This window comes from Pagrus pagrus, assembly GCF_965226575.1.
Source record: "Pagrus pagrus genome assembly, chromosome: 2".
NCBI classification, from domain to species: domain Eukaryota; kingdom Metazoa; phylum Chordata; class Actinopteri; order Spariformes; family Sparidae; genus Pagrus; species Pagrus pagrus.
In genome coordinates this window covers 4,672,894-4,696,914 of record NC_140186.1, presented here as the reverse complement: position 1 = coordinate 4,696,914, position 24,021 = coordinate 4,672,894, and the positions used below count along the sequence as shown (strand labels likewise).

General features: G+C 41.3%; 1 protein-coding gene across 3 annotated transcripts in view; it reads left to right on the top strand.

Annotated features, from left to right (window-relative positions):
* cacna1ib (calcium voltage-gated channel subunit alpha1 Ib) overlaps positions 1 to 24,021 on the top strand; it is a 220,063-nt gene that overhangs the window by 183,650 nt on the left and 12,392 nt on the right. For all 3 annotated transcript variants that reach the window (XM_084340936.1, XM_084340935.1, XM_084340937.1), the window contains 6 exons: positions 3,135 to 3,268; positions 5,384 to 5,454; positions 10,410 to 10,488; positions 11,807 to 11,928; positions 13,976 to 14,419; positions 22,949 to 23,089. In XM_084340936.1, the coding sequence (XP_084197062.1) occupies positions 3,135 to 3,268; positions 5,384 to 5,454; positions 10,410 to 10,488; positions 11,807 to 11,928; positions 13,976 to 14,419; positions 22,949 to 23,089 (991 nt within the window). The remainder of the gene's footprint in view (positions 1 to 3,134; positions 3,269 to 5,383; positions 5,455 to 10,409; positions 10,489 to 11,806; positions 11,929 to 13,975; positions 14,420 to 22,948; positions 23,090 to 24,021) is intronic.

The window sequence follows — 24,021 nt, the reverse complement described above, 5'->3', positions numbered from 1 at the left end:
ATGAGTATGACTATTCTTGTGGTACCACCTTTAAAGGGGCCATACTGAGCTCAACATATTAAGATTGAAATTAACATACAGCAATATCCTTATTTTCTATAAATAAGCAGGGATTTGGAGGTTATTGACTCTTTTTTAATAGTCTAGTGGTTGGAGAATATGGTCACTTATATGCATACTAATAGGCAAACAGTTTATGATAAATATGTGTACACTAATATAGTTTAATCCACACTTTTGAAAAACATAATTGCGGTCTGGAAAGTTGTCTTTAGTGGAGGTAGAGGTACATTTTGTCGTAAGTGGTCCGGGTGGATGCTGGGTGCACAAATCATTGAGTTCACACCCGTAGTCTGAAAGTTCAGGGCCACAAAAGCACTTAAATATCCGGAGAGATCACGGTTTCAGTTAATAAAGCAAACAGGTCCTGTCTCCTGCTTTAATTCACAGTTGACTTGTTATGTTTTACGCATTCAGTGCTGCGAGTGCCCTAATTGCAAGCATAAAAACGGGAGAATCGTGCTTTAGTTCCTAAGAGCAAATATTGTACTACAAGAGTAAACAATGCAGGAAAACAAATTAAATGGCTTGCCGGTGAATATTTGCAAATGCGTTCAGTATCAAAGTTTTGTGACCTTCCTCGTGCTGAAAGAAAATATGACCCAGGCGGCATGAAGCGGCCTTCAAAACTTATAATTAGTGGTCCAAAAACAAAATTATTAAAAGACAGGGGATGGTCCTTAGACGGATGGAAGGATAGGATAGTAAAAAAATGTGTTCATGAATGCACCTGGATCTCTGGTAACACCGCAGATAGTTACAGCACGATTAGAGTAACTATTGGTTTTTATAAATAAGTCAGATGAACACTGTTTTTTACTGTGTTTTAGTCTAAATGAATGACTCGAACTGAGGCGGCACAGGTGCAGAGACTTGTTTGAATTTTAATAGATTTCAATACCTACACCCAACATCTTAATAATCCAGTGAGGAGGGTCCTCTCTCTGCAGGCTTGTGGAGCAGCTGTGATGGTGCTGGTGAATATTGTTTGAGAGACCCGGCTATGTAGATTTTTTTTTATTTCAGCTTCCGACCAGTTTCTGGGATTGTGGGTGTGCTGGAGGAAATTGCTGTTGGTTATTTCTGCCCCCCCTCTTCTTTGCAAAATGATTTCTTCCGAGCTATGTTAATGCCCTTTGCCTGTCTCACTGTTCCTGTCTCTCTCTGTCTCCTCTCCTTTGTCTCTTCCTCTCCAATGTAAGCAGAAGCATCTTCAGTCATATTATTAATTCGCTCCTCTTTCCCTCTGTATCCCCCCTCCTCTTTTCGTGCCATCACACTCTTGTATGTTTTTTGGAAAGCTCTGGCTTTATTAGGCGACCCTGTTGTGTATGTGCGTGTGTGTGTGTTTACACCCTGTGAGCCAGTTGTGTGCCAGTTCTGCTGCTCTGGATCTGAGATATTATCTAGGACGAGACACATTAACTGTGGAGGAACATACCGCAGGCAGCAATTTTGCACTAAATTGAGTTTAAAAAAATGACAGAAAACTTCACTAGTTTCAAAAGAAGTGTAACTGCCTGACTTACCAAGAGGTTACACTACAGCGTGGCTTAGACGACCGACCAAGAGCAGTTTTGGCAGTTTGAGAGGTCTTTTCGTAGTCGCTGGATATATAGCCTCGGGCCAGGTGAAATCTGAGTTGCTGTTCTTTAAATTGCTGTTTTTGCAGACCGCTTGCCCTGGAATGTAAAGATGCCTGAGGTGGCTGTAATGTACAGTCGACAAGGCCAATAATAAGAGCATGATGTCTTATGTAGTACCCACTCTGCCAAATTACTGCAATCAGTAGTGGTTAGAAAATGTCAAATGATGCCACTCAGAATATATCAGATTGTCAATTAATTGTTTTTGCTCATTTAAGTCCAGTGTGTAGAATTGTCTGGCATTAAGCAGTGCGGTTGCAAATTAAAGATTAAAGCGATTAAGCTGTACTGAAAACACTATTATGAATATTATATACCATTATTACCCCTAAAGTTTACACATTGGAACATTAAAAGTACCTAATAAGGTACATGACAAACAGTATCTACATCACGACCCACTTAGATACACAAAAGTCAAAGGAGAGAACAAACAAAATACAAAATATGTAAATTGGAATCGACTTGACTTTTGGCATAAAATTATAAATTACAATCAAGTATATGGATGAAAAATGTTGGTTCATTAATATAAACCTTTGTGTGTTCTCATAGTAGGAAAAGACTGGGCCTGAATAACAGACAGATGCAGACCATTGTCATCTATTGTTAACTACTTACCAGGCCGTCCATGAAAATTAAACACATGCTGTATCTTGTCCTTCATCAGAGCAGCACCAAAAACATTTGGTGAAGTCAATAAAACATGGCCTCCTGGAGAAGAGGAGTATGGCACGTTGTAATTTTCATGGACTTTCCAGACTTTCTATGTGCATCTGTGTAGCCAAAGTGAAAAGTCCTGTCAAATACCAAACGGTGCACAGAGTAACAAAACATTGGAAGATATTCTTTGCATATGAACAGGGACCATATATTAATATCTAAAATCAGACAAAATGTGAAAGAATATGACAGTCTTGCACACTTGATCACCTTTTGGATGAGTAGAAAATTAATGTGAAAGGAAAGAAATTATTTGCTTAAAAAAAGACCCGTGTCTCAAAATAAGTGTAGCATTGAAGGTGTTATTCTAGTATGACAATGAATATTCATGACAGCAGCGGTCCTTCAGGAAAAGGTGGACTGTTACCCATTCTTCTGCCATGTTAGCTGTGGGCGAGTCATGCAAATTAAGCATTAAGCTGATGCAGATTAATATTCATAGGGAAATTAACATAGCACAGACCCCTGATGTGTGCAGCCATGAAGTCCTGAGCCACACATGGAGCCCCGACTCCAAATTCATGCTCAATCTCCTGTTTATGCCTTACCTTGGTAGATTGAAAAGTCCCTCTGTGTTTTCAGAATGACCAGAAACAGTGGTCCCCTCTTAGATAGTGGAGAAATGTAGTGCCCTGTTGGCAATATTGACGTGTATGCGTGTGTGTGTGTGTGTGTGTGTGTGTGTGTGTGTGTGTGTGTGTAAAGGTGGAACCAGCTGGACCTGGCCATTGTGCTGCTGTCAGTGATGGGCATCACCCTGGAGGAGATTGAGATCAACGCCTCCCTCCCCATCAACCCCACCATTATCAGGATCATGAGGGTACTCAGGATAGCACGAGGTACACACACACACACACACACACACACAATTTAAACACAATCACATTATACGTGTTCATCCACCCATTAAATTTTAATCTCAACTGCAGAGACATCACTGCATTTAATGCTGGTTTGTATTAGAGGCGTACCTTTTCTCTTATTTGACTTGTTTAAAAGCTTTATTTTATCATATTTTAGTGAAATATCTCTACTTTTTTGTCCTTCTTTTTTAATTTGCTGTTTATGCTGCTAATGCAAGCTCAACACTACTGTAATATTCAACAGGTATGATAAATTAAAAACAACGTGCATATTTCACTAGTAATTGAACAGATTAACAGCGACGTGTTAAATAATGAAAATACCGGCCTCTCTCCCGTACTAATTACATCGCCTATTTTATCATTCTGTGTTTAACTACTGAAACTCAGCACTTCCTGTCACTAATTATTCACATTAAAAGCTCTGCAGCAGCTCAACAGACCAACCCATCCTCAACTGTAAAAAACAGATGCATACGTTGTCTGTGCAAGCAGCTTGTAATGACCCATGTGTACGTTTATCGTTGGTTATCACTGGCAATCAAGGCATCCAGTCGTTTAGGTATGAAGACGTGTAGCAACAGATGCTATCCTGTAAGCTTTTAATGGGCAAAGCTGCTGTTCATTCTTATTTATGCAAAGACAAAGGAACTCATAAGATTAGGCTGAATGTAAATTGTGATTTTTTTGTTTTGTTTGACTAATTCCTAGTTCGTCTATCACTTTTCTTTTGCATTTTATACACTATGGGCTCATTCAAACTAATTTTACTAACTAACTTTACATCTCATACCTTGTATGCATGTGTCATTTACAGTCCTATAGTTGTCTTACTTCTCCCTTAATAAAGGTATATCCGATAATCCATTCCTATGTTTCAGTCCCTCTCCTGTTTAATATGACTCATTCGGTACCTTTGTTCTTATTATTCAGAAGAAATTACAGAACTAGCTCTCTGGACGGCACCGATTCCTCTTAACTTCACAGTGAGGAGGATAAAGGCTAATTACATCAATCTCACTTAAGCCTCGCCCTCTTACCGTCACCTTCTGCCCTCCATAATACTGCCCGGGGACCGCTGAGTGGACCCACGGGTAATATGCTGATTAAACAGCAGCAGGTGGTAATTAGCAAGCAAGTGGGGTATTTGATGATGAGTGTGAGGGCTGCCGGTGACTTATAGTCTTTCCATTCGTCTCATAACATTTTGTACCACTCTGCCTGAATGTTAACTAACCTATGTGGCTGTGGGAATGAATATTTCAATGTTTCACAATCATCAGAACTGGGTTTTTTAAATTACACTGAACAAAAAGAGATTCAACAACACTGGTTGGATAGTTTCAAAAGTAATGAGTTAGAAACAGTTTCATTTAAATTCATCTTGCTACCTTGCATTACTCGCCAGGTCAGGTGGAAATCCAAGATCCAATCTCCAAGAGTAAATAAAACATCTTCGTCTGAAACATTTGAAAAGTGAACTTCACCAACACTAAATCCAAAGAAAAAGACAACTAGCACCCTAAGAGCAGAGCTGCAACACATACACTTTCTACCGAAGATGTCACCAAGAAGGGTCTTACAGAGGCTAATACAGCGCCGGCTAATGACTTGGCGTCGCTCTAACCGGCCTCCACCTCCACTACATCCACCCCTCTCTTCACACATACACATAACCACCACCAACCACTCTGACAGCGGTCCATCTCCCAGGAGGCTTTATTGTCTGAGCGGCTGTTCCCATTTCCCATCAGACTACAACCCTGTTTTTTTTTCTCTCTCTCTGCTATCGCCACATTATCAGCCATGTTCCACCAGAAATTGGACCGCTGGGAGTTGTGTAGGGTCTCTAATGGAGAGGCGGGAACCTATTCCATTCCCATTCCTCCTCTTTCTCTGCCAACCTCTTATCCATCTTGATCGTTCCCTTTCTATCTCTGCGGTGCCTTTTGTCGTCCTGTCCTTTGTTTCACTTTCTCTCACTCAGATATCGGCTGTTGTTTATCACATCTGTCCGAAGCAGCACACAGACACACATACATGCACGCATTCATCGCTTGTGCATTGTCTGACCCTGCGTTTTCTCTACAGTGTTGAAGTTGTTGAAAATGGCAACCGGGATGAGAGCTCTGCTAGACACAGTGGTCCAGGCTCTACCTCAGGTATGTGTGTGTCTCGCTCTCTCTCACACACACACACACACCCTCCTTCGGCTTATCACAAGGACACACAGGAGTTAATTAACATTTGAGGAATGATAAACGATTGGCGGTGAAAGGAGCTCCTTGAGAATTCTGACTTTCAGGGGAGTCAGGTCATGACTAAATCCTGCCCCCAATGTTACGACACCTTGCTAACTTCCCACTGCTCTCCCCATTTATTCAGGAAATATAAAGACCTTTGGCATTAATGTAAGATCCTTAATTCCCACTGCTGTTCATGAGAAAAGAGCAGTTAAACGTTTTGCTCCCTTAGTAAATTAAAAACCCTTTTGGTCCTTTAGCCTTTGCTCGGATTCATATTCAAAGTTTTTGCTTCTCCTTGAATTTGAAGAGCTGGTAGAACAAGTGTTCTGGTCGGAAATCAATACATTAGTTGCATTAGATGATCCCTGCGGATGGATTTTACTGGAATGGACTTTTCAACATGCATGAAATGGGAAAACATATCAGCAAACTGAACCTGCTGTGAAATGGAGAGCCTTATTTCCTTCCTGCTCTTACTCTACCTCTGACTGCCTCTGCTGCCGGACATGTGTCCATCACTGTCACTTTGTCTTTGTCTGTTCAGTTATTAATTACCTGTGTTAACTATGCCTAAAGCCGGCGCTGCATTAAATGACAGAGACAGACTGAGTGTTGACCAGTTAGTGGCAGGGAGGATTTTTTTTTTTTTCATGTCAGATATGATGAATCTTGAATCTTGAATCTTTGTCACATTTGGTTTGACAAAATGCCAAACCAATTTGTCCAGTACACCCCATGAGAGATGACATACCTTTTGGTATTAATATGTATAAATGGCGGTGTGGTGCTTTTAGTCAGTGCAGTAAAGGGTACGGCTGACAATATTCTGTTTTCTTTTATTACTGTCAACAACGTCTTCAGCCTACATTTAAAGACAGGGATGGACGGGGCACATCTAATATCTAACAGAAACTGGTCCCACAAACGTGGAGCAGCCAATGCAAACGCTCTGTCGCCTTTTAGATTAAGTCATGAGCGTTGGACATATTAGATTCATATCTAAGAGACCTAGCAGCTGAGTGCCGGTGAATAAGGTCTGTGATCAAATAAAATACTGTACAGTGGCCATATTCAGACAATAATGAAGGTCTATAGCACAAAATAATAAGTTATGCCAGGCTTCATGATCAATACTTGATAGTAGGATAGATTTATTGTTGGTTTTGGTCTCATGATTTGAGAAGAATTACAGAATTTAATAACCAGAAAATTGCCAGTTTATAGTTTTGAGGCGTGACTATGAACTGTGGTGTTACCGTCCAACATCTTACACACATTAACATGAACTGCAGGCTCTGAGAGCAGAAACCATAAAATGTGCAGACAAAGACAAACGCATACATGCGCCACAACAAAATCAGTTCCATGCATCAAACTTTTTGTCAGTTAGTCTCTAAACGTTGTGCTGGAAAGGAGAGTTGGAATTAACTCTATAAAACATTTATATCTCACAAATATGCACTTAGAGTGGAGGATTTACAGAAAAGAATATATATGATTTTCGAAAAGAGATTACAAGGTGACAGGACCAAAATGTGCAAAGAAATACGTATACAAAAATTAAATTCTCTATGTTTTTGCTGCATAATAAAAAAAAAGTAGTAGCTTAACATCTGCCCCCGTTTGCCTTTTCCTAACATTATGAAAATGAAAAGAGGAACCACAGAAGATACACTTATGAGTCTGTATAGGCTGCTCTCTTTAAACCAGCTCTTTATTAAAGGCATTTGTTAAGGAGTGAACCAGTGTGTTGATTTTTCCAGGGTAGAGTTTTTCAGTTCAGCTCCCTTATCAATGCTCTGACTGGAGCCCTGTGGGAGGATTTTGGTCTCTTGGGTAGAAAATCATTTACTCAAACAGACACACAGATATACACACATTAACACGAAATAAACTCACACACTGACGCAAAATTACAGTCACAGAAATCTCCCTCGCCTCAGCTGAACCTCGAAATCAATAGTCCCTTTTTTCCGTCCACTTTAACTTGTTTTCTTTCCAGTCCCCACTCTCTCTTGGGGCAGATTTCATCGGTTTTGCTGGTCTTGTTTTTGCGGTGGATGCTTAGACCGCAGCAAAATGTACCCATCAAGATAATAGGGAGTCACTGGGGGTACAGTACTGCACTGTAGTGCTGTGAACATTAGCACACAAACACACTTCACAGGTCAGTAAGTCATTTTTCTAAATCTGATTAGAAAGACATTTTGAACATGAATAATGACACAAACAGCCTCACATAAAAATGAAATAAAATACAATGATCATGATGTCAAAGAAGACTGTAATCACCATCTGTGGGAAAAAAGTGCAGGGACAGTCTGGCCAAAAATCTTGTCTGTGATGCCGCAATAACACTGAAAATGTTTATTTTCTTTTATTATTTTTAGTAATATGAAAATCATGAGCGATTTGATTTAATCCAGCTTTACAGTATCATTCTTCCTTTTTCACAGAAACATAGTTATAAAGCAAACTTTCCGTTGTCATGGTGCCGTTGCTATAACCTATTAAGTGTAATGTTATTCTGCTAATGCCCATACAAATGTCTTTTCAACCGAGACATAGAAACGCTGTCTCCTAATCTGTAATCATGCCGAAACTTCACTGATAGCTTTGTGTTTTTAACGGACTTCATATCCTGCTGGGTTAGTTTGGTGAAAGGCCTTCAGGAACCATGATACATTTTCTTTTAGGAAAAAAAAAAAAGGAAAGGAGGATCAGGTTCAACTTGACATTTCATCAACACTTGACTTTTTCTCCAGGCTACATCCCCGCATTAAGCCACTACAAGTTAAAAGACAAGTGTATTAACCTGCAAAGTGAGCAGGAGCACTTAAGAAAGACTGATAGCCTGCGCAGCAGCGACTTTTATTCCATGGGCTGACTTTATCAGAGATGAGAAAAATGCGTAACATCGTCATATTTAGAGTTTAATTTGCAACTGAATGAGAAGTAAATAAACCGATTTTATTAAAATAATCCATAACATATCAGTAGACCCGCTTCTAAAATCCATTTTACATTAGAACATAGCAACATGTTCTCAGTCCCGACTCGTCATGTACAGCAGCTTGAAACTTTGACCTCCCACCTACCCCTCTAGCATCGGTTTTGCCAAAGTTAGCAATAATAAGTATGCAACATCTGGTTTGTTTAAGAAAAAAAAGGATTTCTAAGACTACAGTATGAACTTTTGGACTGTGGACATTCGCAGTAGGGCTTAGGCACCAAGCCAACCGACTTGGTTTCATATAGGACTCTTACCTGGACCTCCTGAGCAAAGGTCCTGTGTTTGACCCACCCGTCCACCCGAACCACCTCAGTCAAACTGAGGACAGGCTGAAAGTAGACATTTGTTTTGAAATTTAATATGTCATAAAGGTGTAAAGCATTGCCCCAGTCTTTGGACTGTACGTTAGTCCAGTGAGAAGCCGTCAAAGAACATCTCAATACTAAGGCTGCACAGTTATGCATGATAACACAATTATAACAAAGAACAAGTAGATGACTGAGTCAAGGTTTCATTAGTGTAAATGTACAAAAGAACATGTTCGGTGAAAGTTTTCAGATCCATGCAGATTTGTTTGCTATGGAAACCAAAGGTATAAATATCAAAGTCCACCTTAACAGTGTTTCTCACAAAGCTTCTGTTGCCTAGTTTCCAGCTCTAATGCTTCCATCCAACAACCTTGTTTCTTATAACCGCAGCATCCTCATCCCCGCGGCGTGCTTTCGTTCTCAGCTCCAGGGATCTAAAGACATCAGATGGGCTTAAGTTACAAGCTGCAAAAATGCTTCGGGCCAAGTCGTTGCTTTTAATATCCACCAGGAAACATAAACATGCACAACTGGGGAGAGAGAGAGAGCTCTCCCCGGGCTTTACCTTACATATCCAAATATCCCTACTTCTCCTTCCCTCATTATTTCCTCTATCTCTCTCCTGTGTCACCCTCTCCTCCAGTAAAACCTATACGTCGTATCCTTTTCCAATCTACTCTCAAAGTTTATGTGCCGATCTAATGGAAATCTACAGTCACGTATTCAAAGGCACCTCATTGCCTTCCCTGTGGCTAATGGCATTCTACTTATTGCCCGCTATTGCACCCCAGGGAGTCCTTCACTCATTTGCATTGCATATCTCTATCTGTGAATGCTCTGAGTCTCTACACGGATGGACTCATACCTTTTTAAGAAGTCGGCAAGTCAAATTTTCCCCAAACCGTGTAATAGAGTGTTTACTCGTGATTTGAGGCAGGGAGGCGTTTATGTTGCGGTTGTCTGAATTGTGTTAACCTGCAGTTTGGTTGTCTGCAACTATTTCTGTTTCCAGGATCCTGGATGTGCCCTTTTAGTTTCATGACCTTTAAAGCCCCCCCAACAAACATTCAAAACTTATGAGCATCTATTACAAAATAAGCCCGTTTTCACATTTCATGAAGAGCGTTGTCCATCCAGCTGGGTGGGCAACACAGTGAGAGACCCTTTTCACAGAAGATCTGGCAAACCTGAAACAGTTTAGCAGCTTTACTGGTTGTTCTTTGAAACATCTTCAATGAAACCTGCCTCTTGTCTCCTATTAGATCTTTAGTAATGCTGTTTACACATGCAACGAAAATGAACAAATGAGAAAAAACACTGGGATATGTTTATTTTGGGTGCACAGAACAATAACAGATGATGACTCTGGCAAGTGAAAGTTGTTCTTAGGATCAAAAGACTTCAAAACTTAGGATGGGTGCAGGAGTAGGGATGGTTAAACCACTGTATCAGTATCTACAAAATCTGACCCACCATACCTAACTGTAGAAGTACACGTGACTTGATCATCTGTTGGTGTTAACGTGCAAATGTTCCTTTGTGTGCGACAGGTGGGAAACCTCGGTCTGCTCTTCATGTTGCTGTTCTTCATCTACGCAGCTCTGGGAGTGGAGCTGTTTGGAGAGCTGGGTAAGTCTGCTCACCCGTCAGTCTGTTGCTTAAAAACACTTTAATAACTGTACCCAGAAACAAGACATGACCCGGTACTTCTTAAAAACTTTCCCTAATAATCACAGCACCATGTGGCTCAGAGTTGTGTTTGTTCAGTCGCCTTCTGTTGGGCCACACTGTTGTGTCTGAATTGAAAATTAGCTTTCCAATTTGTATTTGGCTTATCAGATAAACATAATGACTGAACTCCACTCAAGATCTTGCAGTCATTTCTACAAATCTCTAGATTAAACATAGTTTAAAATAGAAAAGGATAATCCTGGAGTCAAAGTCAGACAATGTGAAATCAAAAAATCAATCAGCCAAAGAATTAAGTGGAATAAACTCCACAATGAAAATTAATCACAAATCATTGTCCGCTGTGGTCAGTCAGGGTTACCGAGACTTGATTTGGGTTTATTTTCATTCCTCTTTGGCACCGAACTCTCTAACCTGACTGGATGACATGCTCCCAGAACTGTGTTGATACCATAGCCCCTTCCATACATGTGCTGGCTTGGCTTGCCTCAGTGCCCAGCATGGCCGAGTTTTGAATCTCCATCCCAACAAGGCTACTTGCTTGAAAATGTGTCTTTGACTGATGATACACTTGCCTTGAGATGATGACATTTATATTAAAAACAGCCCCTTGTGCAACAGTTGCTGATAGCTGGCTACTTATTATAGATGTTCAGGCTCTGTTTTGCAACTGATAAGCATTAGACACCAAGCCAAAACCATAGCGGGATGACAAAATTGATCTATAAAAAGGAGAAGGAGCTACCGTTCGTCTCTGAATGATGATACCGCAACCTGCTTCGAGGCGGCCTTGGAGCCGACTCCAGAGATGGTTCATCTCGGGCACTTCTCGGCACAACGCCGCATATTTAAAATGATCAAAACACAAATCAGTGTGGCATGGTTTGACATGGTGCAGTCATAAGTGCCAATGAAACTAGCTTGGCGACTCTATTATCTAATAGACGTGAAGTCCTGTTCAAACTAACATCCAACAGAACACGTACTCTTGAATAACTACAGCTGTCTTTGTCCATTTTGACCCAGATGAAGACGAAATGGTGTCAAAATGTTTCCATTATTAAAGGCTGTGAATCAGTGTTCCTCGGTCTGGCTCATTTCCAATATAGCAGTAAGAAGGGACACAACAAAGCAAACTTCTTCAAGACTGTTTTGACCAAAGAAACCAATTTAAAGTTGTGATCTCTTTTATAAAAGTTGGACGTTACCAATATTTCATTCTCTGTACCCTCTCTTTCCTTTCGCTATCTCCTCTCAGTGTGTAACGCTGACTACCCGTGTGAGGGAATGAGCCGACACGCCACCTTTGAAAACTTTGGGATGGCCTTCCTCACACTCTTTCAGGTTTCCACCGGTGACAATTGGAACGGCATCATGAAGGTACTTCAGTTTACAGCTGCATTACAACAAGTTCATATTACACTTATCACTTGACATTTGCCACTTGGACCGGGAGATGTAATTGACAAAGCCGATCGCTTCTCACTTTTCTGCACCGTCACCTCATCTCCTACTTTACAGGCAGCACAAATTTTCGGAAATGAAGTTCAGTCAGAAAAGGTGGCTGCACTTAACTGTCTAGACATATGTACAAGCATCTATTTTTTGAGCTACCCGCACCTATTTTACACCAATCTCAGCCCAGACAGAAGTCAAGAAGAATTGTAATTGAAGGTCTTCAGTTCAGATCCCAGGAGCAGATGATATTTAGGCGGGGGTAATGAGCGCGTCCTTTCGTAAAGGTGGTGCTGGCAAAATAAATGTGCACTTCCATGCATGAATAAAGATTAACATTTCCACTCACAAAAATCTGATCCATATTTGATCCCCGTCTTCATTCTCTCATCTCTCACACTCTAATCACACCCAAGTACCTTGAGATCTTAAAAATTTCATCACAGCCCATTGTCAGAGAGAAAGTTAATCAGCACTGATTAGGCTCATTTAAAAGAGTGACTGACTGTTGACGAAGGCAAGACAGACGGGAACAATTGTAGTCCTCCAGCTTTCAACAGGCCTGATTGCGAGAGTTTGACAATCTCTGAAGATGTTACAAATTGCTCCAATGTTCACTCTGAGTGAGTCACTATTGATTTAACATGAAGGAAGTACCCATCAAAATGTTCCCTTCAAATAACGTTCAGATTCTGATAAAACAAACACACTAATGTCAGTTTAAACCCTTTTACGAGTTGTAACCATCGCTTTACGATTTATTTATTTTAGCTCTGAATAATAATGAGTTTATTAATTGTTTAGTTTCTGGGCAGAATTTAGTGTGTCATATTTTGTATGGCGCATACTAGTTGAGTTGTTGTGCATGTTGGACCACCATCACACCGTCATGACTTTTCCCAGGATAGTTCAGGCACGACCCGCCCTACTCTGCCTCTGATTTTCTCAACCTGTTATTACCGTCGTAACTCAAACAACAGTGAATCTGTTATCTTCACGTTGGTGTTGTTCCTGAAAGATAATACATGTTCAAGGACCAATCATCACAACTGACCAATCATGCTGTCACAGTTTTGTACCTTGTAATGATGATGTTTCTGGATCATCAAAATCAATGTTGCTCCAAGAGGGTGAAAAACACTGCTTTTACAGGAAGCCGTCATGGCTGACTGGGTCATTTATAGGAATCTCACTGAGGAGACGAGGGTTGGTTTCCCAGTTGAAGCATATGTTTATATTATTTATATTATTTTTACAGTAAGGGGTTCAACGGGTAATTCACTGAAAGTACATATTATTTTTGGTTTCTTTAAAGTTTTCTGACATTGATTGTTTGGGTTTCGACAACAAACATACTTGGTTAGGTTTAGGAAAACATGGTCTGGGTTAAAAAAAGACCCTTTCACAACATTAAACAAGTGTTTGAAAGGACAACGTCTCCTGCGTGCATGTTTTTCAGTCAGTTTCAATGCAACATTAATTATGATGTTCCACAAACGGCACCAAAGTGGAGATATCAGATCGTACATGTAACTAATCATCGGTCCTCGTGACTAAACCTAACAAACCCAACCTCTGAATGCAACAAGCACAAGCCAACACCTCCAGTCACCGTTCCCTCTCATCAGTAGTCACCTCACCCTCAGCCCTTCAGCACTTTAACTTTCTGAACCAAAATAAAAAGGTGCAAGACATACAACTCTGCACTTTAATTGCTGATTAAAATAGAGCCCATTGTGTTTTTGTGAGTAGCGCTGAATGTAAACATCACTTTGTCCACAGGGCACCTTCAGTCTGTGATGAACATAATTAGTTTCAGCTGCTCTCTGTTCACTTACGATAAACTCTTCAACTAATTGATCTCTCTGTCCTTTCCTCCACCTTCCCCTCCTGTTTCCTCTTTCTGTTCTTCTGTCCGACCCATCCATTGTTCCTCGCCACTAAACATCCCCAATACGCCACCACCCACCAGGACACACTGAGGGAATGCCCACCTGATCACGGCAGCGACTACGGCTGCCACGCCGGACTACAGTTCATCTCCCCGATGTATTTCGTGTCCTTCGTGCTCACGGCTCAGTTTGTCCTGATAAACGTGGTGGTGGCCGTGCTCATGAAGCACCTGGACGATTCCAACAAGGAGGCGCAGGAGGACGCCGAGATGGACGCGGAGATCGAGCTGGAGCTGGCTCAGGGAGGCCTCTGCTGTATGGGGGGCATCGGCGCCATCGCAGGGGCCACAGGTGCCGCTGCGAGTGGGGCCGGAGTGGGCGGAGGAGCGGCTGGTGCAATTACAGCGGGGACTGTCAGCGGTCCGAGTGGCGGGGTGATTGCACCGCTGCGAGATGGAGGAGGAGGCGGTGCAGCTCATGAGGGACACACACACCATCGATGTCGGCTCTACTCTCCTGCACAGGTAAGTGAACTTTCAGACTTTCAAGAGAGTAATTACTGCTGATACAGACCCACTTCTACTTTAATAATTCACATAAACAGCACAACAATGGCATACAATGTCAAAAACCCACTCAGCCCAGTTCAGAGAGGCCTATTATTTAAATCTATGGAGATTAGGCTTTTCCCAGAGTGAACCCCTCTGCACCTCAGTGCTCCTACCTGCACCCAGAGGGCAGGAGGGTAAGGTGGTGATTGAGTGGGTGTGTGATGTCCTGTGCTGTCGAGGTTACAGTACATGCAAAAGACTTATTTTGTATCTCAGTGAGGTAAGTTATGGGGATACCAGTTGTTCTGGCAGCAGTGTTTAGTTGGTATTTAATGGTTATCGTACCTGACATTCGCTTTTTTCAGTCCGTCTTCCACTCCAATCCTTCAATAAACTCACATGAGGTATTTGTGACATATATATGTTTTATATGTTTTCATCTTTATTTAGCTTTACTGTATGTACCTCTAATGACAGTAAATGAGTACTGTAGTAAAGTTGAGTAACATGATGATCATCTAAATGGAGATTTCAAAACGCTCCCAAACATCAATGATTAGGTTACACTAAGAAGACACTGAGAAAAAAAACTGGGGAAACTTGTTGTGCGCTTGCGGAGGCGAGCCCTGGCATTTGAATGGTTAAAATACACGCAAAAGTAAATAAAAGTTGCTAATTTGCTTACATTCATACTGTTAGCATCCAGGTCAAGGTAACTTTTCAGCATATACATGTATGTTGCTAGCCTGGAGGTTGCAGCAACAAGGATGTTGAAAGCGCTAACACACAGATAGTGAAAGGGGGAGGAGGAGAATGGCCACTAAAATAGGTGGCCAAAGGCAGGCTATACCCGCAGTCTGCATCCGGTGAGTTAGAATAACCAAAGTGTGAAGCAGAAAAGCACGGCCACTTCTCACCAGAAGCTAATCATGTGGGATCCTGAGTGATGAGCTGATGAGATCTGAGGCTGCTGATTTCCCAACTGCAAACTCCCCTGCAGCAAAGAAAGCCTGTCTGAATCCAGATGACAGTGTCAGGCTGATGAATCGTTGGTCATTCAACAATATAATCACAAATTCACCGATCTAATCGTTGATAGTGACAGTCCGAGAGGTGTTGTTTCGTCCCCTGCCAGACACTGCTGTCTCACCCACAGTTGAAATCATGAAAATCAACCACTGAGTGCAGAAATGATTCATCTATTAACCAGAAGGTCAGTCTGAAGAAGAATCAGATGGCTTCTGCTTCTCATGTGTGAGGATTTGCTGTTTTTGCCATTTGTTTTAGCTGATTTCAGACAAAACAAGTGATGCAGATGTCAACTTGGACTCATTTCTTCACTATTTTCTGATAGAAATTAATCAAGAGATTAATCTAAAATGAAAATACTTGCAGCAATAGGATAACAAAACATTGGACCTCGCGCAAAAACAACAGATTTGTGATGATTTAAAGAGAATTCATGACATTCACGAGTTTTCTCATATTTACAGTTTTTCTCTCCGGTACAAACAGAACTGTGATCCAGACTCACTGTATGAGTCACGAGTCTCCTCCACAGTGGAAAAAACAACTGTTTGACTCATGAATAATAATGCGTCAGTCTGTATGACTTTGGAGATTTAACTGAAATAAACTACAATGAAAATGCATAACTGAAATAAACTTAATGCAAAATTAATTATCTTGCCTTTTTTTCTGTATTTTGTTGTTATTTTATGATCTGTGCGATAGTTTTGGATAATTGTAGACTACAGATCTGCAATTAGGAAAACTCTTTCACTACTTCAGTGTCTCTCTGCTGTCAGTGCAAACATCTTCTGCTGTACTAGACGGTGTAATATCACCTGGCGTACAGCCTGTTATCTTTCCCTGTCAGTCACGCTCCCTCAACCAACCCTCCCATCTAGATCAGGGAGCACTTTTTCTTAAGAGAAACGTTTCATAGCATCTAACTTTATATTAAACCGCTCTTTTTTCTCTCTCTTCTCGCTCTGACATGTTGTTAGCCTCTGAATTCATATTTCCATTTTGTTTCGGGTCCCCCAATACCTCCGCTGACACCGCTACATCTGTTACGTTTTCATCTGCCGACTTACAAAAGCACTATTTGAAGCTCGGTGATGTAAAACTCTGCTTTTTACTCTTAGCTGACATTTTGTGAATGAAGCAGAGCGCATATATAGAAGTGTAGGTGGGCGTAGACTATGCAAAAGATCATATTTCACGAGCGCGCACCAGCTCGTGAAGAGGCAGCATACATCAGTTTGAAAGGAGAAAGTTTTTGCAGTTAACACATTCGTTTGCATGTTTTGAGCCCGATGCGACATGACTGGGCGTGTTTTGGATGATGTTGTCACTTTGGAGACATGCAACTGAAGAAATGCATTGTTATTCGTTAAAGGAACAGACAAAGGCAGTAATTTCCAATGAAAGCCAAAGTCTTAAGCTCTTAGGGTTTTGTATTTGCTCCAGAAATAAAGCTTTCAGTGAACCCTCAGGTTTGAGGAGGTGTTTTCAAACAATGTCTTAGGCTTTAGAAAGCATTTTTAACATGCACCCTAGGTCAAGGGTAAGAGTTTGCATGTTTAGCATGTTTGTCCTGATTATTTCAAGGATTCATTACTCATTTTTCACTTCATAAAACAGTCGGTGCTGCACATCCAGCCAGGCTGTGCAGATCAGCATCTGGAGTTATTTTCTATTCATGACGTACTGCAGCCCCTACTGCATACATGCATTAGAACATACGACACGCCACTAAACTTCTGCAGAGCAACAGACACACACATGCGAAGATATTAAATGGCCGCTGTCTCCACCGTTCTAAAAATACCACGAGTGGGGGCAGCGGTGGTGGTGGTGGCGGCGGCGGCGGCGGCCCTCATTCTTCAGCTCCCTGATTGCTGCAACTCAAAGCAAGTCAGTGCAAGCTACATGTATAATCACACTCACCTAAAAAAAATTATAGCACCTGCAGATGAGAACAGGTATTTTTAGATGTACGCTCGCCGAGGTGGAAAGAAAAAAAACAAGTAAATAAACAAACAGAGGCAGAAACAAAGGGAGAGGTGGGGGAACGAGGGAAGTCAGGAAATGGAGAGAGGGAAAATAGAACAAATATAAATGACAACAGAAGGAGAGAGAGAGAGAATTAGATGAGGGCAAGTAACTGACTGCTGCAGCAAGTCACTGAGCAGGTGGCTGACTGAGTGACTCAGTGACCGACGGCTGTGATTTAACTTTTTGACTTACCGGGAGTGACTGAAGGTGTGTTTGCACCGGGCGACTCTACGCTGGAGTGTTTACTCCTTAGCTTTAATGCGTTTGGGCAGGTGACAGCAGTGCTGAGTAAACTGCAAGGTGGCTCATTAGAAATGACCCCGTAAACACAAACACTGATTAGCAGAGGGAGCCGGGTGTCGGCATCTGATTGCCGGCTGTGCCTTACACCAAGAAAGCCACAACGACAATGAGGCGGCCTGGGTTAATGCTCAATAATTCTTCATATGGTTGGAAATGTTCTGCAGATAAAGTTCATCAGTCATGTTAAAGATGGGAACAGACCGTTTGTTGTGTAAACGTTTGAAGCCAAGACACCCTGAACATGCACCAAGAGAAACAAATGGAACGAACTCAGTAAATACAAGACACAATGAAGCCGAGAAAACATCAAGCAAGAGCAATTTTAATCGAAACATTGAGGAAAAATGCTCATTGATGCGGTTGTGGATTTAGAGACGCTGGAAACGAGGACTGTAAACTGCACTGAAAAAGCTGGAGGTGGATGACATGTTTATGATGAAGTAAGGCGAAGCGAAAACCACCATTTTGGATTGTTTTCATTGGCTACGGGAACCTTCCTCAGGGACTAGGAACCTTTGGAGGAACTAGGTGGATTTCCCCCACAGGGACCAGGGTCTGAATCAAGCTCCGGGGACATAATTTTACTCCTGCATAGGGGGTAAAAAAAGTATGGGAGCTTCGGGGGTTGCTGCTTGTAGCTACAAACCAAACCAGTTTTTTGTTAATCGTGCTACAACACATCCACATGAAGGTACAGAAGACAGCATACAACAAATGGACTGATGATGACGTTGCTGTACAGTTGCAGGTCTTCAGACTGCAGGCATCCTGAAGTAGCTTACGTCCTTGAAATGTAGCTCCCTGGGATGAGAAGTTAGGGGTACTTCAGGTGGAAACGCAGCTTTTAAGTTGTCACAGATGTCTCAAACTTCTTCGCAATCAAGTCAGCATGATGCTCATTCAGTAAATTATGGTCCTTGTGACTGACAAAGTCGCGAGCATGGCCAGTGTCCTCGGGTTCTCAATGAGGATATCCTCCCCAGCTCCACCCTCTGGTCCAAATATGGTCACTTCTGTCCCCAATAAAACAAAATGGTGACAGCTGTCGTGCAAAACTCAACCTCAAAACTGTAGTGCCCAAACCAATGATTGGCATCAAGGTGGGTTAACACAAGTGGCTGAAAAAGTCATTACTGACTCAGACTGTATGAATTTGTCTCCCACCAACGACACCATCTGGCCGGACTGAAATAGACTCAGACTTTTTTCCGATCACTTGTCATACTATCATAACTATAATCAACCCAACACTTATGATCCTAATGTCCACCCTTTGAGCTAAAATTATCTGGACTTGAGTCTGATTTCTTACGGACCCTGGGATGTTTATAAATTTGCAAGTGAACCGAATGAACCCCAAGTCATCTTTTTTACTTTAGTTCAGACCAAAAGGAAATTAATACTGTCATCCATCTTAAAGAATGACACCAAATCAGTGGGTGAGCGAGGAGGGAGGAGAGAACGGAGAGAGAGGCTCGCTGTGGAAGACACTGGGAGATTGTGAGTGGGTGGCAGGCTCCGCCACAGTCTCATTGTGCTTATACCTCATTGTCTGTCAGCCTACTGGTATTTTTAACCAGGAGAGGAGTTAAAAAAGAGAGAGAGAGAGAGATGAGAACGAGGAGGGACTCTTCACACGTGTCTTCTTATATTCATTGTATTTTAAATCTCAATTCTGATTAGCCAGCAGATGGGCTTTGTCGGGGATATGAGCACAGTGTTCGGCCTATTTTTGTGAGCATTCATATTGAGATTAAGATGTTTTTCTCCCAAGGAGCACTTAGCCAACAAAAAACAGAATCAAGACAAACACGATGGCTGAAGGAAAATAAGTATAAAAAGACAAATACAAGTTAACACAACTGACAGGGGATGTAAAAACTTCACATAGAGGTACTTAAGCACACCGACGTCCAGCATAATGGACCAAATTTGAAATATCACAGGAGAGGGATTACATCTTCTCGTTGTTACAGTCTTTGGTTAAAAGTTCGACTCAAACATAAATTCCAGCCTCTCTGCAGCGTGATCAATCCAGAGGCATTAGAGCACTTATCTACTTCTCGTCTCAGGGACAAGTGAAAATAACAAGTTGAGAGCGCAAACAACAAAGTGCCTCGCAACCGAAAGAACAAATCAAGCAGTAATCAGAGCTGTATGTACTTATAGATGCTGCTTCCTCATATAACAGGGTGCAAGGGGAAGAGCGCGAACAAGCCAATAGAACAGGATGCTCATTATAACAACTCATTTCAGTCTTATTACTGTATACGTACTGTATCTCTCTGCAGAAAGTCAATACGTTTCCACAGTTCTCTGGGATCATTAGGACTCCCTGTGGAGACTTTCTGAAGTCCATAGAAGTTCATAAATAAGTTCCCAACAGAATCAATGCAGTTACGTCTTTGCTGTATTATGCTAATAACGAAAAGATCAGAGCCCATGGTGTAGGATCACACTTTTAAATCAGTACTTCAAGTTTTGCAAAATTGGATAACCTGAAAAGAAGGTGCGAACGATCTGGAACAAGTGAATTCTGAATAAAACTATGTAACGCAGCCAAACCAATGTTATTCAGGTTGCCGTTGAATAGCTCACGCTCCTGGAAAAGCACTTAACTTGCTAATGAGTCCAGCAGTAGATGACTGTGGCGATGAATGAACAAAAGATGAGTGGAAAAAAAAGCCAATCGAATGTCTTTGAGTGGACACTCACTGGACGTAATTATGAAGGTCACAAAAAAAAGCTCACAAAAGAAGGAGACAAAACAAGAGAGAGACATACCTTTCAGGAGAGAGGTAAACAATAACTGCCTCGTCATCTTTAACTGTAGTCAGCTTGACAACTGCATATATATTTATACATACACATATATACACCTATACATGCATGCATATATATATATATATATATATATATATATATATATATATATATATATACACACATATACATATACACATATAGGTACATACATTTATATATGCATATACATACACATATACATACACAAACATACACACACACACACATATATCATTGTCTTTAAATGATGATATATTGGATGTGAGGAAAAGAAAAACATAAAAAATTAATTAATAAATAAACTGGACGCTCCACAGTGTGGGATTCAGACTGGATTAGACCATTTCCTGATGGGAGGAACCAGATGGCAGTGCAGTGAATCAAACAAGGTCATGGGCTCCATTTACCACAACCAAGGCCCCCGGCTTAGCCAATCAATCAGGCCGCCTCGCCCCTCGCTGTGCATCTCCCCACACTTGAAACAATGTGTGTGTGTGTATGTGTGTGTGTGTGTGTGTATAGTACCCCAGTGGGTGCTGCCAAGGTCCGACTATCGACTGGGTGCCCTCTTCACCTCACACCCTTTGCAGAAGCTCTCACATGGAGAGAAATATTAGACAAGAGCAGAAACTGGAGGGAACAAGCAGTTTAAACTTTAAACATGGCAGCAGGAAAAGGTGAGCTGACCTGGAAACAGTTGACTTATACAAGTTGAGAGACAGAAAGAGAATAGTGAGAAAAAAACAACTTTATTTTGATCAAAAACAGGAATAAAAACAGAGACATCCATCTATGTTGTGGCTCCTTGGCTTCGAAGTGAAATTTAACAGCTAATTAGCTACAAAGACACTAAAATGATACCCAGAATACCAATGTTAGGCTTTGTACTTGACCTTTACATGCTTCCAACCGCCTTTCCTCTCATTTAAGATGATAAATATAGCAAGCATCTTGCCAAATAATGAATCATCTGAAGAGTAAACAGTACAACACAGTTTTGGGCCAACTCTCTGTCCAACTTTATCATTCGAATGCAAAAGAATGTAAGCCGGAAAAGGGCAGTTCTAGGTTAGTACAATATGGTCAGGTTAATTGCCAAGATCTGTGGAAAAGTTACTGTAAAGACATGTGATGGGCAACGAAGAATGAGAACACAGAGTGTAAATTTCCTGGATGATGAAAAATCGAGATCCAAAACTACAAGAAAGAGGCACCAAGGGGAGACAGAAGGAGGTCCCAGGACGGCTGAGGGTCGACTCAGAGGGAATTCAAGCTGTCTAAAGTAGACCGGTGTAGGATTTATTTATTTATTTATTTTTTAAAAAAGGGACCATGCAATTAATCTTACAACATTGACATTCACATCTGCCCCACTGGCTCAGCTTTAAGCAGGCTAAAGTCATCGATATCTGTCTTACACCTGCCGGCAGCAGCTGAAAATAACACCAGCTCCAACAGATTGCTGTTAATTAAACAACACAAGGTGTAGTGTGTAGTGCAGATGTTGTACAAAAGACGGGGGGAGGAAGGAGTCAGATGAAGGGAGAGAGAGGAGAGGAGGGGGTGTTGCAAGTAGATTGGAAAGACAGACATGACATCTGTCAAGAAGTCTGTGTGAGCACTTAGCTTAGCAATGAAGACTGGGAACGATGGGAATGTTATTATATATTTGTTTAGTCTGTACGGACACAAACAGTTAACAGACTATTTCTTGGCTGGGACCAGTAACTTCCTGGACTCTCTGCACTGGGTTAGCAAGAAATAATGTGCCGGTGACGTGATTAGCCTAGTTTAGCATAAAGACTGGAAGCGAAGGGAAACAGCTACCCTGGGTAAAACTAAATGCCTCTAAATCTCACTAATTAACTTAATCTTTTTTTTGTTTGTTTGTTTAATCTATGATCTGCTTTTAAAGAAATGTGAAAGTGAAAGTTTGTGGTGTTTGGCACGTCCATTAATCTTCACATCTCGCTCTCTGCGTCTGCGTGTTCCCCAGAATCTCCAACTGTTCCCTAAAATAACGTGTTTGCAGAAGTTTTTATTGCATTTGTGTAACTGATAATAAAAGCGAAGAAAAACAAAAGGTGCAAAGTTTGTGCTAAAGTCGGCTGAACAGTATGTATCTGACTTTACTGCTTTAATTGGACTAATAACTATGATGTGCATCCGTAGCACGTTATAGCTGTCAACCACAACTGTACAATGTCTTCTCTTGAGTTCTAATGTCAGATGCTGTACTTTATGCTAATTACAAAAAACGTCAAGAAAAGTCAATGCAGTGTGTGTGTGTGTGTGTGTGTGTGTGTGTGTGTGTGTGTGTGTGTGTTGCAGGAGAGCCAGTGGCTGGACAGTGTGTCTCTCCTGATTAAGGACTCGTTAGAGGGGGACATGATCGACAACCTCTCCGGTTCAGTTTTCCACCACTACTGCTCTCCTCCCGTCTGCAAGGACTGTAAGGGCCACTCACAAGAGGTTAGTGGGATCACACAAACAAACACACAAACAAACAAATAAACAAACACACAAACAAACACACACACTTTCCCTCTGTTTCTTTCATTCAAGCCGGAAAGCTCATGTTTTTAGTCCAGTAGCCATGCTAATAAAGGTGCATTGTGCATTAATTTCCTTCTCTTTTTACAATATTCGCCCACACATTAGATGTAGCAGATTTATTTTTCACTAGTGCTACGGCAGTTGTTTTTTAACTGTCTAGATTTACATACCTTTGTTCTCACCTTTTTAACTCGCAGTAATCAGATAACAGCGGGTGGGATTCACCTGAAGCAGATCCAAGCTGTCAATCATACAAAACTGCTTCATCTAAGGAGGTGCAGTTGTTTTTCTGTGTATGTGAATACACACAGACAAAGAAACGGCAATGTTGAAGGCAGGAATCTGCAATTTCTCCACGTTTACATGATCTGTTGCCTCCACTCAACCCACATATAAAACATACAACGTATGCAGCACACGTACAAGCCCCAGATATGATATAGGAGTCATTAAAGATATTGTAGCACAATAATCGAGGCCTCAGAGATCTGGTTCCATGCCTAGTAGTAGTAGAAGTAGTATCAGTAGTAGCAGTAGCAGTAGTAGTAGTAGTAGTAGTAGTAGTAGTAGTAGTAGTATCAGTAGTAGTAGCAGTAGTAGTAGCAGTAGTAATAGTAATAGAAGTATTTTGTAGAACTAAAATGAATATAGTGGTTTGAAAGTACATTTGAGGTATGTTTATAATGACTAACTTGAATAACAAAGGGTACTCCTGTGTACTTGTGTAGTTCACTGCTCCACTGACGAGCTTTGAAGGCCAGAAGATTAGAGTTTTATACTCCAGAATAAACAGCAGTGCTCCACCATGTTGTGCAGTTCAGCACTGAGAGAGAGAGAGACGGGGGAAG